The sequence below is a fragment of the Phragmites australis genome, chromosome 12, assembly GCF_958298935.1.
Source record: "Phragmites australis chromosome 12, lpPhrAust1.1, whole genome shotgun sequence".
Taxonomy (NCBI): domain Eukaryota; kingdom Viridiplantae; phylum Streptophyta; class Magnoliopsida; order Poales; family Poaceae; genus Phragmites; species Phragmites australis.
In genome coordinates, this window is record NC_084932.1 from 10,145,656 (window position 1) to 10,159,792 (window position 14,137).

General features: G+C 44.0%; 1 protein-coding gene across 2 annotated transcripts; it reads left to right on the forward strand.

Moving 5' to 3' along the window:
- Positions 1 to 1,854: 1,854 nt before the first annotated feature.
- LOC133887150 (probable ubiquitin-like-specific protease 2B) lies at positions 1,855 to 13,240 on the forward strand. 2 transcript variants are annotated; one of them, XM_062327092.1, is made up of 9 exons: positions 1,855 to 2,235; positions 3,727 to 3,907; positions 3,999 to 4,166; positions 4,248 to 4,382; positions 12,123 to 12,204; positions 12,303 to 12,428; positions 12,513 to 12,580; positions 12,654 to 12,717; positions 12,801 to 13,240. In XM_062327092.1, exons 1-8 carry the CDS (start codon positions 2,181 to 2,183, stop codon positions 12,679 to 12,681), a joined length of 843 nt encoding a protein of 280 aa, XP_062183076.1. In that variant the 5' UTR covers positions 1,855 to 2,180; the 3' UTR covers positions 12,682 to 12,717; positions 12,801 to 13,240. The 2 variants fall into 2 exon arrangements, with proteins under 2 accessions (XP_062183076.1, XP_062183077.1); XM_062327093.1 differs by having other exon boundaries at positions 12,654 to 12,713.
- The last annotated feature ends 897 nt before the right edge of the window (positions 13,241 to 14,137 follow it).

Consider the following 14,137-nt stretch of genomic DNA (forward strand, 5'->3'; position numbering starts at 1 on the left):
TATCTTAGGGGTTGACCATGTCCGGGAAGCGAGGGTGCAAACCGTCAAGGAGGAGCTTGACACGCTCAAGATGATGAGCAATGAGAGCATCGCCGACTATGTCATCGAGGTCGGCAGGCATGTCAACAAGATCATGGAGTTGGGGGAGAAAATGGAGGATTCCTACATCGTCAAGCGAATGCTATGTGCGGTCCCTAACAAATTTTTGCATATCATCACCTCAATCACGCAATTTGCCTATCTAAAGGTGATGTAGGTAGAGGAGCTCATTGGGTGCCTCAAAGTGTATGAGGAGCGATTGCGCATTGTTGACAGTGATGTCGACAAGCACATCCTGCTCACTCGGGCTCAATGGAGAGACAAGGAAGAGATGAGCAGAGGTGATGCATTCGACAGCGGTGCCAAGAAAGGAGGCGGACACGGTCACAATAAGAGTAGTGGGCACAACAACGGCGAGCCCTTCGGCAATGGCAAATTTGTCATCAGGAAAGTCCGATGCTATAACTGCCAATTATTCATGGGACTCTCGCAAGCCAAATAAAGGAGGAGCCAGCTTTGCTGATGGCTAAGGTTTGCAAGCTGATGCAAGTCCCTAATGAGAAGAAACACGAGTATGTGTTGCTGAATGAGGAGAAGGTGAATCCAAACCTGATGGGAGATGACGGTGTCTGGTACCTTGATACAAAGGCAAGTAACAACATGACTGGTTGCAGAGACATGTTTGTTGACCTCGACGAATTAGTTGACAGCTTCATGGAATTTGGCGATGGCTCGGTTGTGAACATCTATGGCCGTGGCTCTGTACTATTCAAGGGCTAGTCAGGTGACACAAAGTGTCAACTGATGTTATTTCATACCTCGTTTGAAAAGTAATATCATCAATCTAGGCCAATTGGATGAGAATGGGTGTAAGAGTGTTATTATTGATGATGGAATGAATATTGAGCATATTTGACAGTCTAAAGCAGTTGCTGGTGAAGGTTTAGAGATCACATAATCGACTGCATGTGCTCAACCTGTGTGCTTGTTTGCTAGCTTGGGTGACAGTGTGTGGGTGTGGCACTTGAATTTTTAGGCACTTAGGAACATGGTGATCGGGATACCAATATTGGAACATGTAGATCAGATGTGTGATGGTTGCTTGGCTGGGAAAAAAAGGCGAGCACCATTTCTGATAGAGGCTGTGTATCGGGCTAAGCCTGCACTAGAGCTTGTGCGATTTGTGCGGCCCGATCACACTAGCGACACCAGCGGGAAACATGTTTTTTTTTTTTTTGTGGTGGATGATATATTACTCTAAGTTCATGTGGATAGCACTTCTGAAAACCAAGGCTAAGTCATTACTCGCACCGAAAAAGATCAAGGTCTATGATGAATTGGAGGCTGAGCCCAAGTAGAAAGCACAAAGGAGCAGAAATTTACTTCCAAAGAGTTTGTGTTATTTTTTGTTTTAAGACTATCTCCAACTACATTCCTTTCATTTTGTTCCTTTCCCGATTCCTCTCTCTATTCTCATCCCTTTATTTTCTCTCATCTTCAACAACTTTCCTTCGAATAGATTCGTGAAGGGAAATGAGAGAATTCTGTCTTGCAGGAAATAATCTTGAGAGTTTCTTCGTTACGGGAACCGTGAAGAGAAATCGTTAGAGCGCTGTTAGAGCACTAAAGAAAATGAAAATCTCTTCGTGAAAGAATTCTGGATCGTAACGAAAATCGGTCGAAGATGATCTAATCAAACCTTCTTCGCTGTTGTCGCCAACTGTTACTCTGTGTTTAGCACGTGAGGCTCTGTCGAACGGCTCACCTTACCTACGGAGTCATGTATATTCTCTCCACATTCCGGAACTGGAGACACTTCTTCCTCTTCGCAAGACCCATCCTTTCTCTCTTTTTTCTTCTCTCGGCTAAATTCTCTTCGTTCCGAACACAGATCCAACGGGTCGCCTATCGTACCTTCCAAAACCACACTTCATCACGTCCGTCCACGCGTCACTACCTCGCCGCTCCCCCTGTCCTCTCCCAGGAAAGGCAGGGAGGACGCAAACCCCCCTTCCCTCCTCCCCTATTTCCCCAAAAATTTGATCCCGCCCTCCTCCTCCGCCTGTTCACCCCCTTGAATCCGCCGAGCCAAGCCCTAGCGATCCGTCGCCATTCCTCCGGTGGAGGCCGAGCTCGCCGCCATGCGCCGCCGCGACGACGGACAGGCGCTCATCGACCTCGACAGCGACGACAATGGTGAGCGCCGCGCCGCCCCCCAAAATCTTCCCCTTTTACTCTGCTCCGCTCCGCTCGCTGTTCTGTGCTTGGTGTCGTGAGTCTGGAGGCGTTCGTCGATCTGCCTGCCTGCGGTGGTAGGGGATTGCGCGCGGTTGGTTGCTGCCGTCCTGCGCTTTGGTAGAGGCTGCTCCCTACTCTGTTATGTTTGCCTCAAGGTTTTTATTTTATTACAAGGTATGGTTAGATGCAGAGTACTCCGGTGTTCCGTGTTTGGGTCAGACAATTGCTTCCTTTTCCATTTCCCAGAAACGGATAGGGTTTCTGGGTTCATGTGTGCCTCCTCGATTGTGCAGGGCCCGTGGAATAAGTGATTTCATATATCGTTTGCTTAATTGCAGAACTGGGCGATCTTTAGGCAGTGTTTCAAAATCGGCTTAGGCTGCTGCCTGCGTGCTAGTTACTGGCCTTCAGTTCCAACTTTGGCCTGATTAGGTGGTCCATTGTGTCAATGTCGCTGCGTAGGTGGGAGCACATAGGCAGATTGGGTCGTCTTGGCAGCCGATTAGCAATCATAGATCTTGGTGGCGGCGAGAGGCAGAGGGGCTGGCAGCATGTGTGGATGAGAAGGAAGGAAGCAAGCAGGGAAGAGTGGGGTTAGGATTTCATCATACTTCTTGGGCCTAGTGGGCCAACAAGTTAGCATTCCTACCAGGCACATCGTTTTACTAATAAATGTGATTATCTCTTCATGTTATGGCTCAAATATGTGGCTTCGTGTTACTTGTAGAATGTGTAGCCTAATGCATTAGTATCAAGTCGTAGAATGGTGCCTTGTCTCCTTTATTCGATGTTTTAACTGAAAAGAGTTGCCTGTGAAACTTGGGCAAGATGTTTTGGATTGTCAGTTTGCTAGTTTCTTGTATTTTTCCTACTAGTAATGTGTGTTGTAGCATGGCTAAACATTTATGTCTAGACAAAGGAGATCATTTCTTAGTTTATATATGGTTTTTTCATGTTAATTTCTATAGTACCACATGACTGTGCTCATTATGATTGTGCTAAGTAGATTATTTGCTCTTCAGTTCGGAAGTAGATTAAGAGAGTCAACTCAACCAAAATTCCATTTTAGCCTTCGAGTGCTAATTTGCACTCTGAATCTTATATTGGAAGGTTGCAAAGATGATAAAAAATAACCCTTGGAGAGAAAATAGAATGCTTACATAAAGAGGATAATTTCTTGTTTAAAGCTGGAAAAGTTCTGTTTCCCTGATTTGCACCAGACTTAACCAGTTAAAGGCATATTGAACCAATTCTTTATATGCTCATTGTAAACATGGTGACTTGTTGTTTGGCTTGATGATTAGTCCTCTATGCTAATAGGGAGATGAATTCCTATGTACACTTTTAGCATGACTAGCTAAAAACTAAGTTACCTGATATACGTTTATCAGGTTATGCGTGTGTAACTGTGTATTTGAGCTCTGATGTTAGTTCTATTTCCATTTGTAGAGTGCAAAAGTAAGCGTCCTCGAACAACTAGAGGGACAGCAGCGAAGACATCTGGGAGCTCCAAAATGCCCTCCTTTTATGATAACCTTCCCCAAAATAGAAGCACATGCAATGCAACTAGCAGGAGGAACAAGGCAAATCAAGACAAATTGGATACTGATATTTTCGAATTATACATGGAGTATGTGCTGCCTGTCTCCTTTTTTCCGTTTTTTGAATAGTTGATCTTTTGGAGAAATTTTGTCTCATTGCCGCTAAAACTTTTTGTGCAGGGATCTTTGGATGCACATTGATGAAGACAAGAAGAGTGCTTATACATATTTTGATTCTTTATGGTTTAACATGTACAGCAGAGGGTTTAATAAATCGAATGTCCTTAAGTGGATAAAGGCCAAGAAAATATTTTCAAGAGAATACGTTTTTGTTCCCATTGTTTGTTGGTAGGTTACTCATTATTTCCTTGTGAAATTACTTAGTTAATCACCAGATCGGTATCAAATTTCCACGTTTTTTTACTGCAGGGGACACTGGAGCCTCCTTGTCTTATGCCACTTTGATGAGACAAACTGCTCGGATGCTAAGAAAGGACCACGCATGATATTGCTGGATTCACTTAATACGACAGATCCGTCAAGGTTGCAATCAGACATCAGAAGGTCTGCTCCCTTAATCTCCCCCTTTCTAAATCTCCAAAACAATAATAGCAATATCTGGTATGTATATATTTTTTGGTATGGTATGGTTATGCCTACAGGCAGTATGTTTCCTCAATACGCATGGTTCAAATATTAATCCAGTTTGCTATTCTTTTTGTTCCATATGGTTTTGGTGTTTTTTAAACAGTGCAACACGTGTGCTGTACTCCTATTGCCTCCTGTGCAGATAATACCATAATGATATGCCTCTGAAATTGAAAGCTATTGAGGCTCATGCCAATGGCTGAGTTTTATAGAATACAACAGTGTCAAGTATGATAACAACTTGCAGATTAAGCCACAGGAAATCCATCTTTGCTACAGCACATCGAAATCATCCGAATTCAACCTGGTTAATCATGATAGTCGTAGTGATATAGGTGCAGAAAAGCAATTAGGGAAGAAAAGAATTAGTTCCCTTTTAGGTTTTGAAATAGTTAGATCTTCGTACTGATTAGAGTCCTTTTCTATCTATTTTCCTAGATAGGACTTTTGAACCTCTTTATAAAGAGAGGCCTATTGTGTAATCGGTAAGCAAGAAATAAACAAAGTAAAGATCATAGTCTTCTAAGTAGGACGATCTAGTTATCCCAGTTACCCGTTTCTCAATATTTGGTATGACGAGTTCTTGTTCCTGCACCCTGTCTCTCACATCACCTCCACGCCACCAACGCTCCACCAACCCCTACACCACTCGCCTGTCAGCCCCTGCGCGGTCACCTACCTACCGCCGCCGCTCCACCAGCTCTACACCGTCGTTGCTTCACTCCGCCGCCGCCGCCACCTTGTTCCATCCAGCCACCGTCGCCTACCTCATATCGTTGCTGCCGCTTTGCTCCATTCATTATATAGCTAGCCTGCACTTCTCATCATGGGTGACGATGCATACACCATAGAACTTCTCGGCAAGATGATAGAAAAACTTTTGGCGAAGGTTGAAATAGTCGAGGCTCGTCGGGATGAATGTGAGAAGAATTTCAGCACCTCAGGTTTGGCCTCTTTTGTCACCTCGGGTCCTGTCAAGGGCAAATTAACAAGCTTAGATGATGATCGGTGCGCTCCTCACTTTCATATTATTACCTTTCCCAATTTCAATAGAGAGGAAGATCCTTTGCCTTGGTTGAACTGTTGTGAGCAATTCTATCGTGGGCAACTGACACTGAAGAATGACAAGGTATGGTTGGCTTCTTATCATATGACTCGTGATGCTTAACAATGGTATATACAGTTTTAACAGGATCATGGCACAGTGAAGTGGTCCATTTTTTAGCATTACGTCAATATGCGCTTCGGTCCTCCAATCCGTAGCAATCCTTTGGGTAAGTTGGCTACTCTCAGAAAGACGAATTTAGTGCATGAATATCAAAAGAAGTTTTTGACCCTTCTTTCTCGAGTTACTCCATCTCTCGTTCCCAAGTAACAAGTTAACTTATTCATCGTGGGACTTGGAAAACCTCTTAGCATTGATGTTGAGCCTCAGAATCCATCTGATCTTGAGGAAGCCATTAGTTTGGCAGGCACATGCATATGAACAATACCTTTGCGAAGAGTCTGAAAACCCTTCTCTTCAAGGCTATTCTCTCCCAATAACAGCAGCAATCACAACACCAATAACAACAGCAGCAACAAGCCTGAGGTTATCTCCAGTAGTCCATCATGAAAGTCAGCAAGGTCATCAATCCTCCAATTCCTATAGTTCCTTCTCCCACCTCCGCTGTTGGAGAACGCATGCGCCACCTAACTACACATGAGATGGCTGATTGCCATGTAAAAGGGTTACGCTTCAATTGTCCCGAGCCATTTTCTAAAGATCACCTATGTCAATGTTCAATAAAGAGAAATTATTTTCTAGAATTAGAAGAAAATATGGTTGCGTACCAATACAACGATAATGGTTGATTCTTAGGTGCAAGAAATTCATCCTCAAGCTGTTTCATGGGAAGGAGGGAAATGATATAGGTGCAGAAAAGCACCGAAAAGCAGTTAGGGAAGAAAATAATTAGTTTCCTTTTAGATTTCAGAATAATTAGTTTCCTTTTAGGTTTTGGAATAGTTAGATTCCAGACTAATTAGAGTCCTTTTCTATCTATAAGCTTTCCTAGTTAGGACTTTTGGACCTCTATATAAAGATAGGCCTATTGTGTAATCGGCAAGCAAGCAGTGTCTGGATTACACCGATACTGACACGCGTATCAGACATGACACGTATCGGACACCGTGGTGCGGCATTCTCCCAAAATGACCAATACCGTGGTGCGGCTATGTACTTTAATAATTATATATATATGTATGTAAAATTTAAGTTGCAAAGCTGAAAATGTACCTATAGCTGTAAGACCATGCTTGCCTCTTCAATTCTACATATCAGCAAGTAGCATGATCACTTCAGTGAATAACTTCAGGCTTCAGCAAGTAGCATGATCACTTCAATCCATTCGATGAATAACTGAATCATTGGCATTGACAATGGTATTCACCTGGCCAAACAAGTAGCATCATCACTTGATCAGATCAGCACGTTTGCTAGCACCCATGTAAGATTGTTGAATCATCAGAAGATGACAATCACTAATAAAGACTATCAGGGGATGAAAAAAACACAAGACAACGAAGGAAAAAGGAAAGAAACTTCTACCTCTGGACCATCTACCTGAATTGGAACGAAGTAGCTCGCATCATGGACAGCGGTAGCATTCTTCAGCCACTTGAGGACACTCCTTGAACCCCTCCCTCTGTACGATGAATTTTAAGTGTGTTACTCATTTAAATTCGAATCTGTAACACACTAAATTTTCAATTTTTGCAATAGTTTAAAATCTTGCTAGAATTTAAATAAGAGTTGCAAATTTTGTTCAATAGAAGAAATTAATTTTTAAATTTAATTTTGCCATAGGTTATATATAAGTTTGATACATTAATGCCGTCGTAGTTGCAATAGGTTTTTACATGTGAAAAATGTTTGCAAAAGTTCGCTAGAAGTCTCTTGTTTAAACCATCTTTTGAATTTGGTTCAAAATCTAAAAAAGAAAGAAAAGAAAAAGCTTTTCAAATTCTCAAAAGTATCTCTGGCCGAATCCCTCCCCAGGCCCATTCCTCCTCCGGCCCACCTCTTCCTTCCCCTCTCTTCCACCTACGTGGACCGCCCTCTCTTCTCCCGCACTGGGACGCGTCGAGTCGGCCTGTCGCAGCCGTTCGAGCCAATCCCCTTCCCCGCCTTCTCTCGCTGCCATGTGTGCCTGGCTAGAGCCGTGGATGAGCCGTCGAGCTGCACGCTCGAGCCGCTGGCTCTGCTTCTTCCTCCTCCCGCCCGCCCTCACCGCCCCCAAATCCCGTCGAGGCATTCAAATTCACGCATCCCTGAGCCGTTTCGCGTCAATTAAGCGTCTCTATCGTGATCCTCGCCCTGCAATCCCTCAACCCCGACCGTTCCCACCTCGTTTAACCCTCTCAAATGCGAAAAACCGCCGCATTCATTTCCTTTAAGGCTGCCGACCAATGTCTTCAAATCCGGTTGATTGCCTTCCCCTCTCACGTATATAAGCCATCTATTGTCTTCCTTGCGACGTTCCGCACATTTCCCACCCATTTTCCCCTTTCTCCTGCTCGGATTCGACCTCGGCGTCATCGTATTCTTCGTGTCCGGTGAGAGCTCCACCGCCGCTGCAATTCTTCGCATTCGAGCCTTCTTTGACCCTTTCTCTTCCCTCTTCGTCTTCACAGGGACACCGGTGGACTTCCCGGCCGTCCTCGGCATCACCCGACCTCCGGAGCGCCGCCACACCGAGCTCGAACATCACCGGCCGCTCCTCTCTGTCGCCGGCTGCCCACCGCCTCTCTCCGCCGCCGAGAAGCTCGTGGTGAGACTCCTCGTGCCCTCTTCATTTTGTGTTTTCCCCGTTGCGATCCGTGGCCGGATGCGTGACGTCGCGCTTCTCCTGCGATATTCCGGCCATGCGTCGCGGTCGGCTAGCCGCCGGCCATGTCCAGCACCACCGGCCCGACCCCCCCTTCGAACCCCAGCCGTCCAATTTCGATCTAACAGCCCGGATTGTATACCCCTTCATCCTTTTCATAATTGGTCCACAGTGGACATGGACCGTCGTCCAGGCCGTGGTCCATGGGTCCATGGACCTATTATTCCATACGTTTTCCAATTGAAAAATAATTCAATAAATGCTTTATGATGTCATAATCAAGATTTTCAGTATAAAATATATTTGGTTTATTCTCTAAAATTAAGTAAAATTTGCAGAAAAGCCCTTAGAATTTTAAAAGCTTACAACGTTTTGCTCGTTGCTCCGATTTGGACGATCTTCGCGCTCAAATGTTCATAGCGTCGTGTAGAATCTTTTTATAGGGTTTTACCTAGTTTTAGCACTGTTTGGTGTACTGTTCTCAGTAGTTTCCCTTATGTGTTTTTTTGGTGTGTCGTTTAGGAGGTGATCAGTTCTGGAATCTGTAAGATCAAGTTTTTGAAGACTTCGAGCAACTTTCAACTGAAGGCAAGTATTCTTAAACATCTTGCTCTCGTTTAGGATTCATGTGCAGCTATTTAATCTGTCATTGCATGTTTTTCTAAAATAGAATCCCATATTAGAGTTCACTAGTTTTTTTATGAATATTCCTTGTCGTCGTTGATGAGTCATAGTTAATGATGGGTAGATATGCTAATACTGTCATAGTTGAGTAAATGTTAATCTTAACTAATAACTATGCAACAAGAATCGGGTATGGTAATTTCGTAGCAGCATGTTATAGGAATCCCAACAGAATGTTCGTTTGGTGATGGTGCGAGAATGCACGTGTGCGGGTAGTGCACAGGACCGGTTCTTGAATTATGTAACCCAGGTAAACCGTACAACCACGAGGCTTATATGGGTATGTTCTAGCCAACTAATTAGCTACCCTTCCAGTTCTGTGGGCACCAATAGACTGTTGAGTGGCACAAGAGGGGGTTTTTGCAGCGATGAAATCGTCTGTTAGCTGTGAAACCTCATTGGATGCCTACGGATCGGTGGGAGCTTTGTAAAGGTCATGTAGTGAGACCCCGACTCCACACCCTAAAAGTGTGAAGCAACACATGAATCACGATTCGTGGGGAAAGCTGTGCAAACTCTGCAGAGTATCAAACTGATCAGATCAGCCGTGCTCACGGTCAAGAGCGGCTTGGACTTCTTCATGGTTAGTTGGGATCAGGATTTTGGTATAGTTGGTCAGGTAGTCGGGTAATGGAATTACCTGGTGAGTCTTGGATGAGTCATTCCTTTTGTTATGGTTGTGTCTCCACACTTAGTAAGTAGGTTGCCTGTTGTTAAAATCATAGATCATAGTTGCTTAATGCAGTTAATCAGTGTCTAACTTTTCCTTGACTTAAGCCCTATAGCATGTTTTTCCTTCTCTTGCGGAGTACATTATGTACTCACACCCGTTGTCCCCTTTCTGGCTTTCCCTCTGTTGTTCAGAAGCCATCAATGAAGCTGCTTCCTTCGACGAAGACGACTTCGATCCGGAGTTGCTATTCTAGGCTGATGTGCCTCCGGTTGACGCCTGTGGATGATGGAAGACCTGCTGGCGCTGAAGCTCTCTTGTTCTGCTGTGTTTTCTTTTAAACTCTCAGTTCCTTTTGTAATAATTTTATATCGTTATTGTATTATTGGCACTGTAATGATACACTGGTGATGTAACACATGTATGAAACTTGATCCTGGTATACATGTGTTGTGGCTGGTTTTGTTCCTTTAAAACTGGGTGTTACAACATCTATGATCAATCCTAATACGTAGAAACTTCAATTACACTACCAACCTCCAGATATCACATTATACTCCACAGAATGATGAAACTAATTAGCAAGGATTTCCAGTTAGTCTAGCTTGCTCTATGATCAATCCTAATGAGCTAGCGGATGTGTAAACAACACAAACTTAATAGCCTATGTGTAAACAACTAAGGAGTGAAGCCAATTTTTCTCCATGAAACACCATAATAGCAACACAACCTTTGCATTTGTCAATTATAACTACAGATGAGCTAGCAGTTTGGGATTTTTGCTATTAGGCAATGCTATGTTAGAATAGAAAGTAGAAACTCCCGCAAAGATCCAAATTGAAAACCAAGGCGCATTGTAATCATAAGCATTTCTTTTCTGCATGAATGACACTACAAATTTAGCCAGCAAACAACTAAAAAAAATTGTTTTTCAGCTTGTAGTTGTAGCGCACGGCAACCTCCCAATTAGCACTCTTTCTCACCTCCCCTGGGCACCAACGGGCAGGACGAAGCCGCACCGCCTCTCCATGGAGAACCTCTTGGTGTGCCACAGGTGCGTGCGCAGCCACCGCGCGCCGTCGCCGGCGATCGATAACCCCTCAGCGGGGTTGCTCGCGAGCTCCTGCCATCGTCTCACCCTCCTCGACTGTTTCCGCGCTAAGGTACTCCTCTCCAGCTCCTCTGCCCGCCCTCCCTCGTGGGTATCGGCGGTGTCTCCCCTCCGCCATCGGCGCTTGGAGGGGAGGTGCCCCGTGGTGCGGTGGTGCGAGGAGCGGGGCTGCTGGCAGTGATAGCTTTCGTCGAGGCGGGAGGACACGGCGGCATGAGTGTGTCTGATGCGGTGTGGCAGCGGCTCTAGGGTTGGAAGACCCGTGAGTTGGGCTAGACCGAGTCGATGCCGCGTCCCACACGTGTCGGCGAGGTGTCCGGAATTCCAAAAATTTATTTTAATTCCGAATACTCGATACTTCGGCGATATGTATCGACACCGTATCTGTGTCGTGTTGGTATCGGACACGGCGCGCGGTGCGGGTGCTGCAGTTTTCTGCCGTGTGGTGTTTTCGAGAGCAGTGTTACCAGGACTTGCAAATCCGGTTTTTTTTTGGCATGTCAACACGTATCCACGCGTGTCGACTCGCACCTGACACAATGCGACGTAGATCCGACACCTTCAGCTGCGTTGGAGGAGAGGAGGCGGCAACGGGGGAGAGGCGAAGGTGGCGGCGAGGAATGAGCGGAGGAAGCGGCGGCGGGGGAGTGGAGGAGGCGGCGGCGGCGGGGGAGAGGCGAAGGTGGTGGTGGGGGAGGAGAGGAGGAAGCGGAGGCGGGGGGGGGGGGGTGACGACGGCTGGGTGGAGAGGAGTCAAGAGGGGCCAGGGGTTATGTAGGGCAAGAATGGCGTATGGCAGGCTAGATGAGCTAGAAATGGTAGCCCAATAGCTCATCTAATTTTTTATTCTCCTTTTCTTTTCTTTTCTTTTCTCTTCTCTTATTAAACATGTGATGTATTTGCTTGTGGATTTATGTGGATTAGTCATCGATGTGAAAAAATAGTAGTTGCAATGCAAAATTAGTTGCACAAAATACTTTCCCTAAGTAGTTGCAATAACGAATCCCCGAGTCATGTTGTTTTTAGAATTTGCCGAATTGTACACCCACACCCGAGTCGGACTCCGACACCCGCACCCGTGTCTGTGTCCATGTAACACTACAAGCAAGAAATAAACAAAGTAAAAATCATAGCCTGTTAGGTAGGGTGATTTAATTATTCCAATTAGCCGTTTCTCAATATGTGGAGTCTAGACATTTTATTGTGGTTAGTCTATGTTAAATCTTTAATTTCTGCATCAGAGATAGCACATAAATGACACCGTTGTAGTTTATGCTTAGAATCTCTTAGTTTTTACTAGCACTTTTTTGCTGGTCTGCTAGATTCATTGTTGATATTTACAAAACTGAAGAGCGGGAAGAAAGCAAGCAGTTCATAAACAAAATCCGTCTTGAGTTTCCAAAGGTATTGTTTTTGACATCTCTAAATTAATTCTTAGCCAGTATTTCATTGCCTCTGAAATCCTTAGATTTTTTATCGTATTCTGTAAAACAACTTTGCAGGTGCCACAGCAAAATGGGGAGGATTGTGGGATATATGTTCTATACTTCATCCACTGTTTTCTTCAAAACAAAAATCTGACAGAAGTTCTTCAAAACAAAAAATTGGAAGAAGATTTTGGCCAGCTTGTGTGCCATGCATTTCCACCTTATATCACTTCCTTTTTTTACCTTGCGAATGTTTCACTAATTAGTTTTATCTGTATGACGTAGTTTGATGATGACTGGTTTAATCCAGAGGAACTAGAGAACTTCCGCAAGGATATTCATGCATTCCAAGCGTATGTTTGACCTGGTGTGTCGATCTCCTATATGTTACATTGTGATCTTATTGCTCTTTTTACACTTCTGCAGGAATCGGAATAACAAAACTGAAGAGTAGGGTAGCTGGCAGTATTGCACCTAGTATATGAAGTTGGTATGCTTATTATCGAATCATTTCACCTTCTCTTATGCTTGTGCCTCTTGTGTCACTCATCGATTATTCTGTTACTTGTGTAGGTAACATCGTACAATATCATAGTAAATACAAATTGCTGAGTTTAATGTTCCCTGGCGGCACATTCTGAAGAAGCTTGAATATTGTTGAAAATCTGTTGGTAGTGCAGCTTATTCATTTAAGAGGGAGATGGATAGTTATCCAAGCATAGAGCTTCATGACAGTGAGCTCCTAGTTCGGCACTGACTCTTGATGTTACCTTAAGGAAGTTGGGATATCTAATATCGTATTTAATGATTGAACTCTGTAATACATTGTTAGGAATTGCTAGGTGAGATTATACCGTCACCCTTTCGGGTATATTTTAGCAGGGTTGCATACCATGTACTAGTGTATGTGTTCGCATTCTCGTGATGTTGTATCTTACCCCTTCTAGGTGATACCATATTCTATTTTCGTACTTGTATGAACTGAAATGGTGTGTATTCAGAAATTAGCAGCATGTGTTGAGGTGTTTTCGGTATAAGAGAACTCAGCCGAAGCATCAAGATGTGTGGTGCCTAGGAGCTCTAATGTCTCCAACAACAATGCATTGTTCGGTGTCATTCTGGTGGATATGCATCAACATCTAGATTGTTATCCTCCTGTGAAGTTATTGAGCTGTGAAGGGTCAGCATCCTATTAACTTGTTGTCTTGCTCATGACCTGGATAATGGGGTTATTGCTTGTTCAGTTCCCCTTCTCACAAGAAAGGAATTAGTGTGCAACAACAATCCAAAGCTCTCACATCACAATATCTGACAGATTCATGAAAAACAATTTAGCTTCACATGTGCAACATTGCCAAAAAAAAAAAAAAAACATTTGCTGCAGCCAGTTTTTCTTCTGTAGTCCGTTTTGCCTCAGAAAAAAAATAGTAACTGCAACACGAAGGGATGACATCATCAACAATTAAATAGATGATGCACTATGTTTCAGGATCAGAAGTGCAACAGGTCAAGAATTAGTTTTGCAACATTCAGGAGACATGTCCACAACATCTCAAACTACCAACTGCAACGACAAAAAATTTTGCTACTGCAACGGTCAAAGATATAGTCCCCAACATTTCAAATCATCCGCTGCAACAAATTGGCCTGGAAAGGAAAAAAAAAAACAATTTCAGTATGTGCCATGGCAACATTCGGAAACGAAATATGCAACATTTTTCAAAATATGCGAGATGAGGGTTGGAGTCTGTTTTGATGTGGACGAGCGCGGTCTACATAACGTCCGATGGCTCGGATGTCTGTGCAGTAGCATTTTTGTTTCAATATCTTGAGAACAATTCAGAATTTCTAAAAATCTCTTATGCCAAGGTCTTAGCATCCATTTCAGACCCAAGAGCTCCTGACTATGG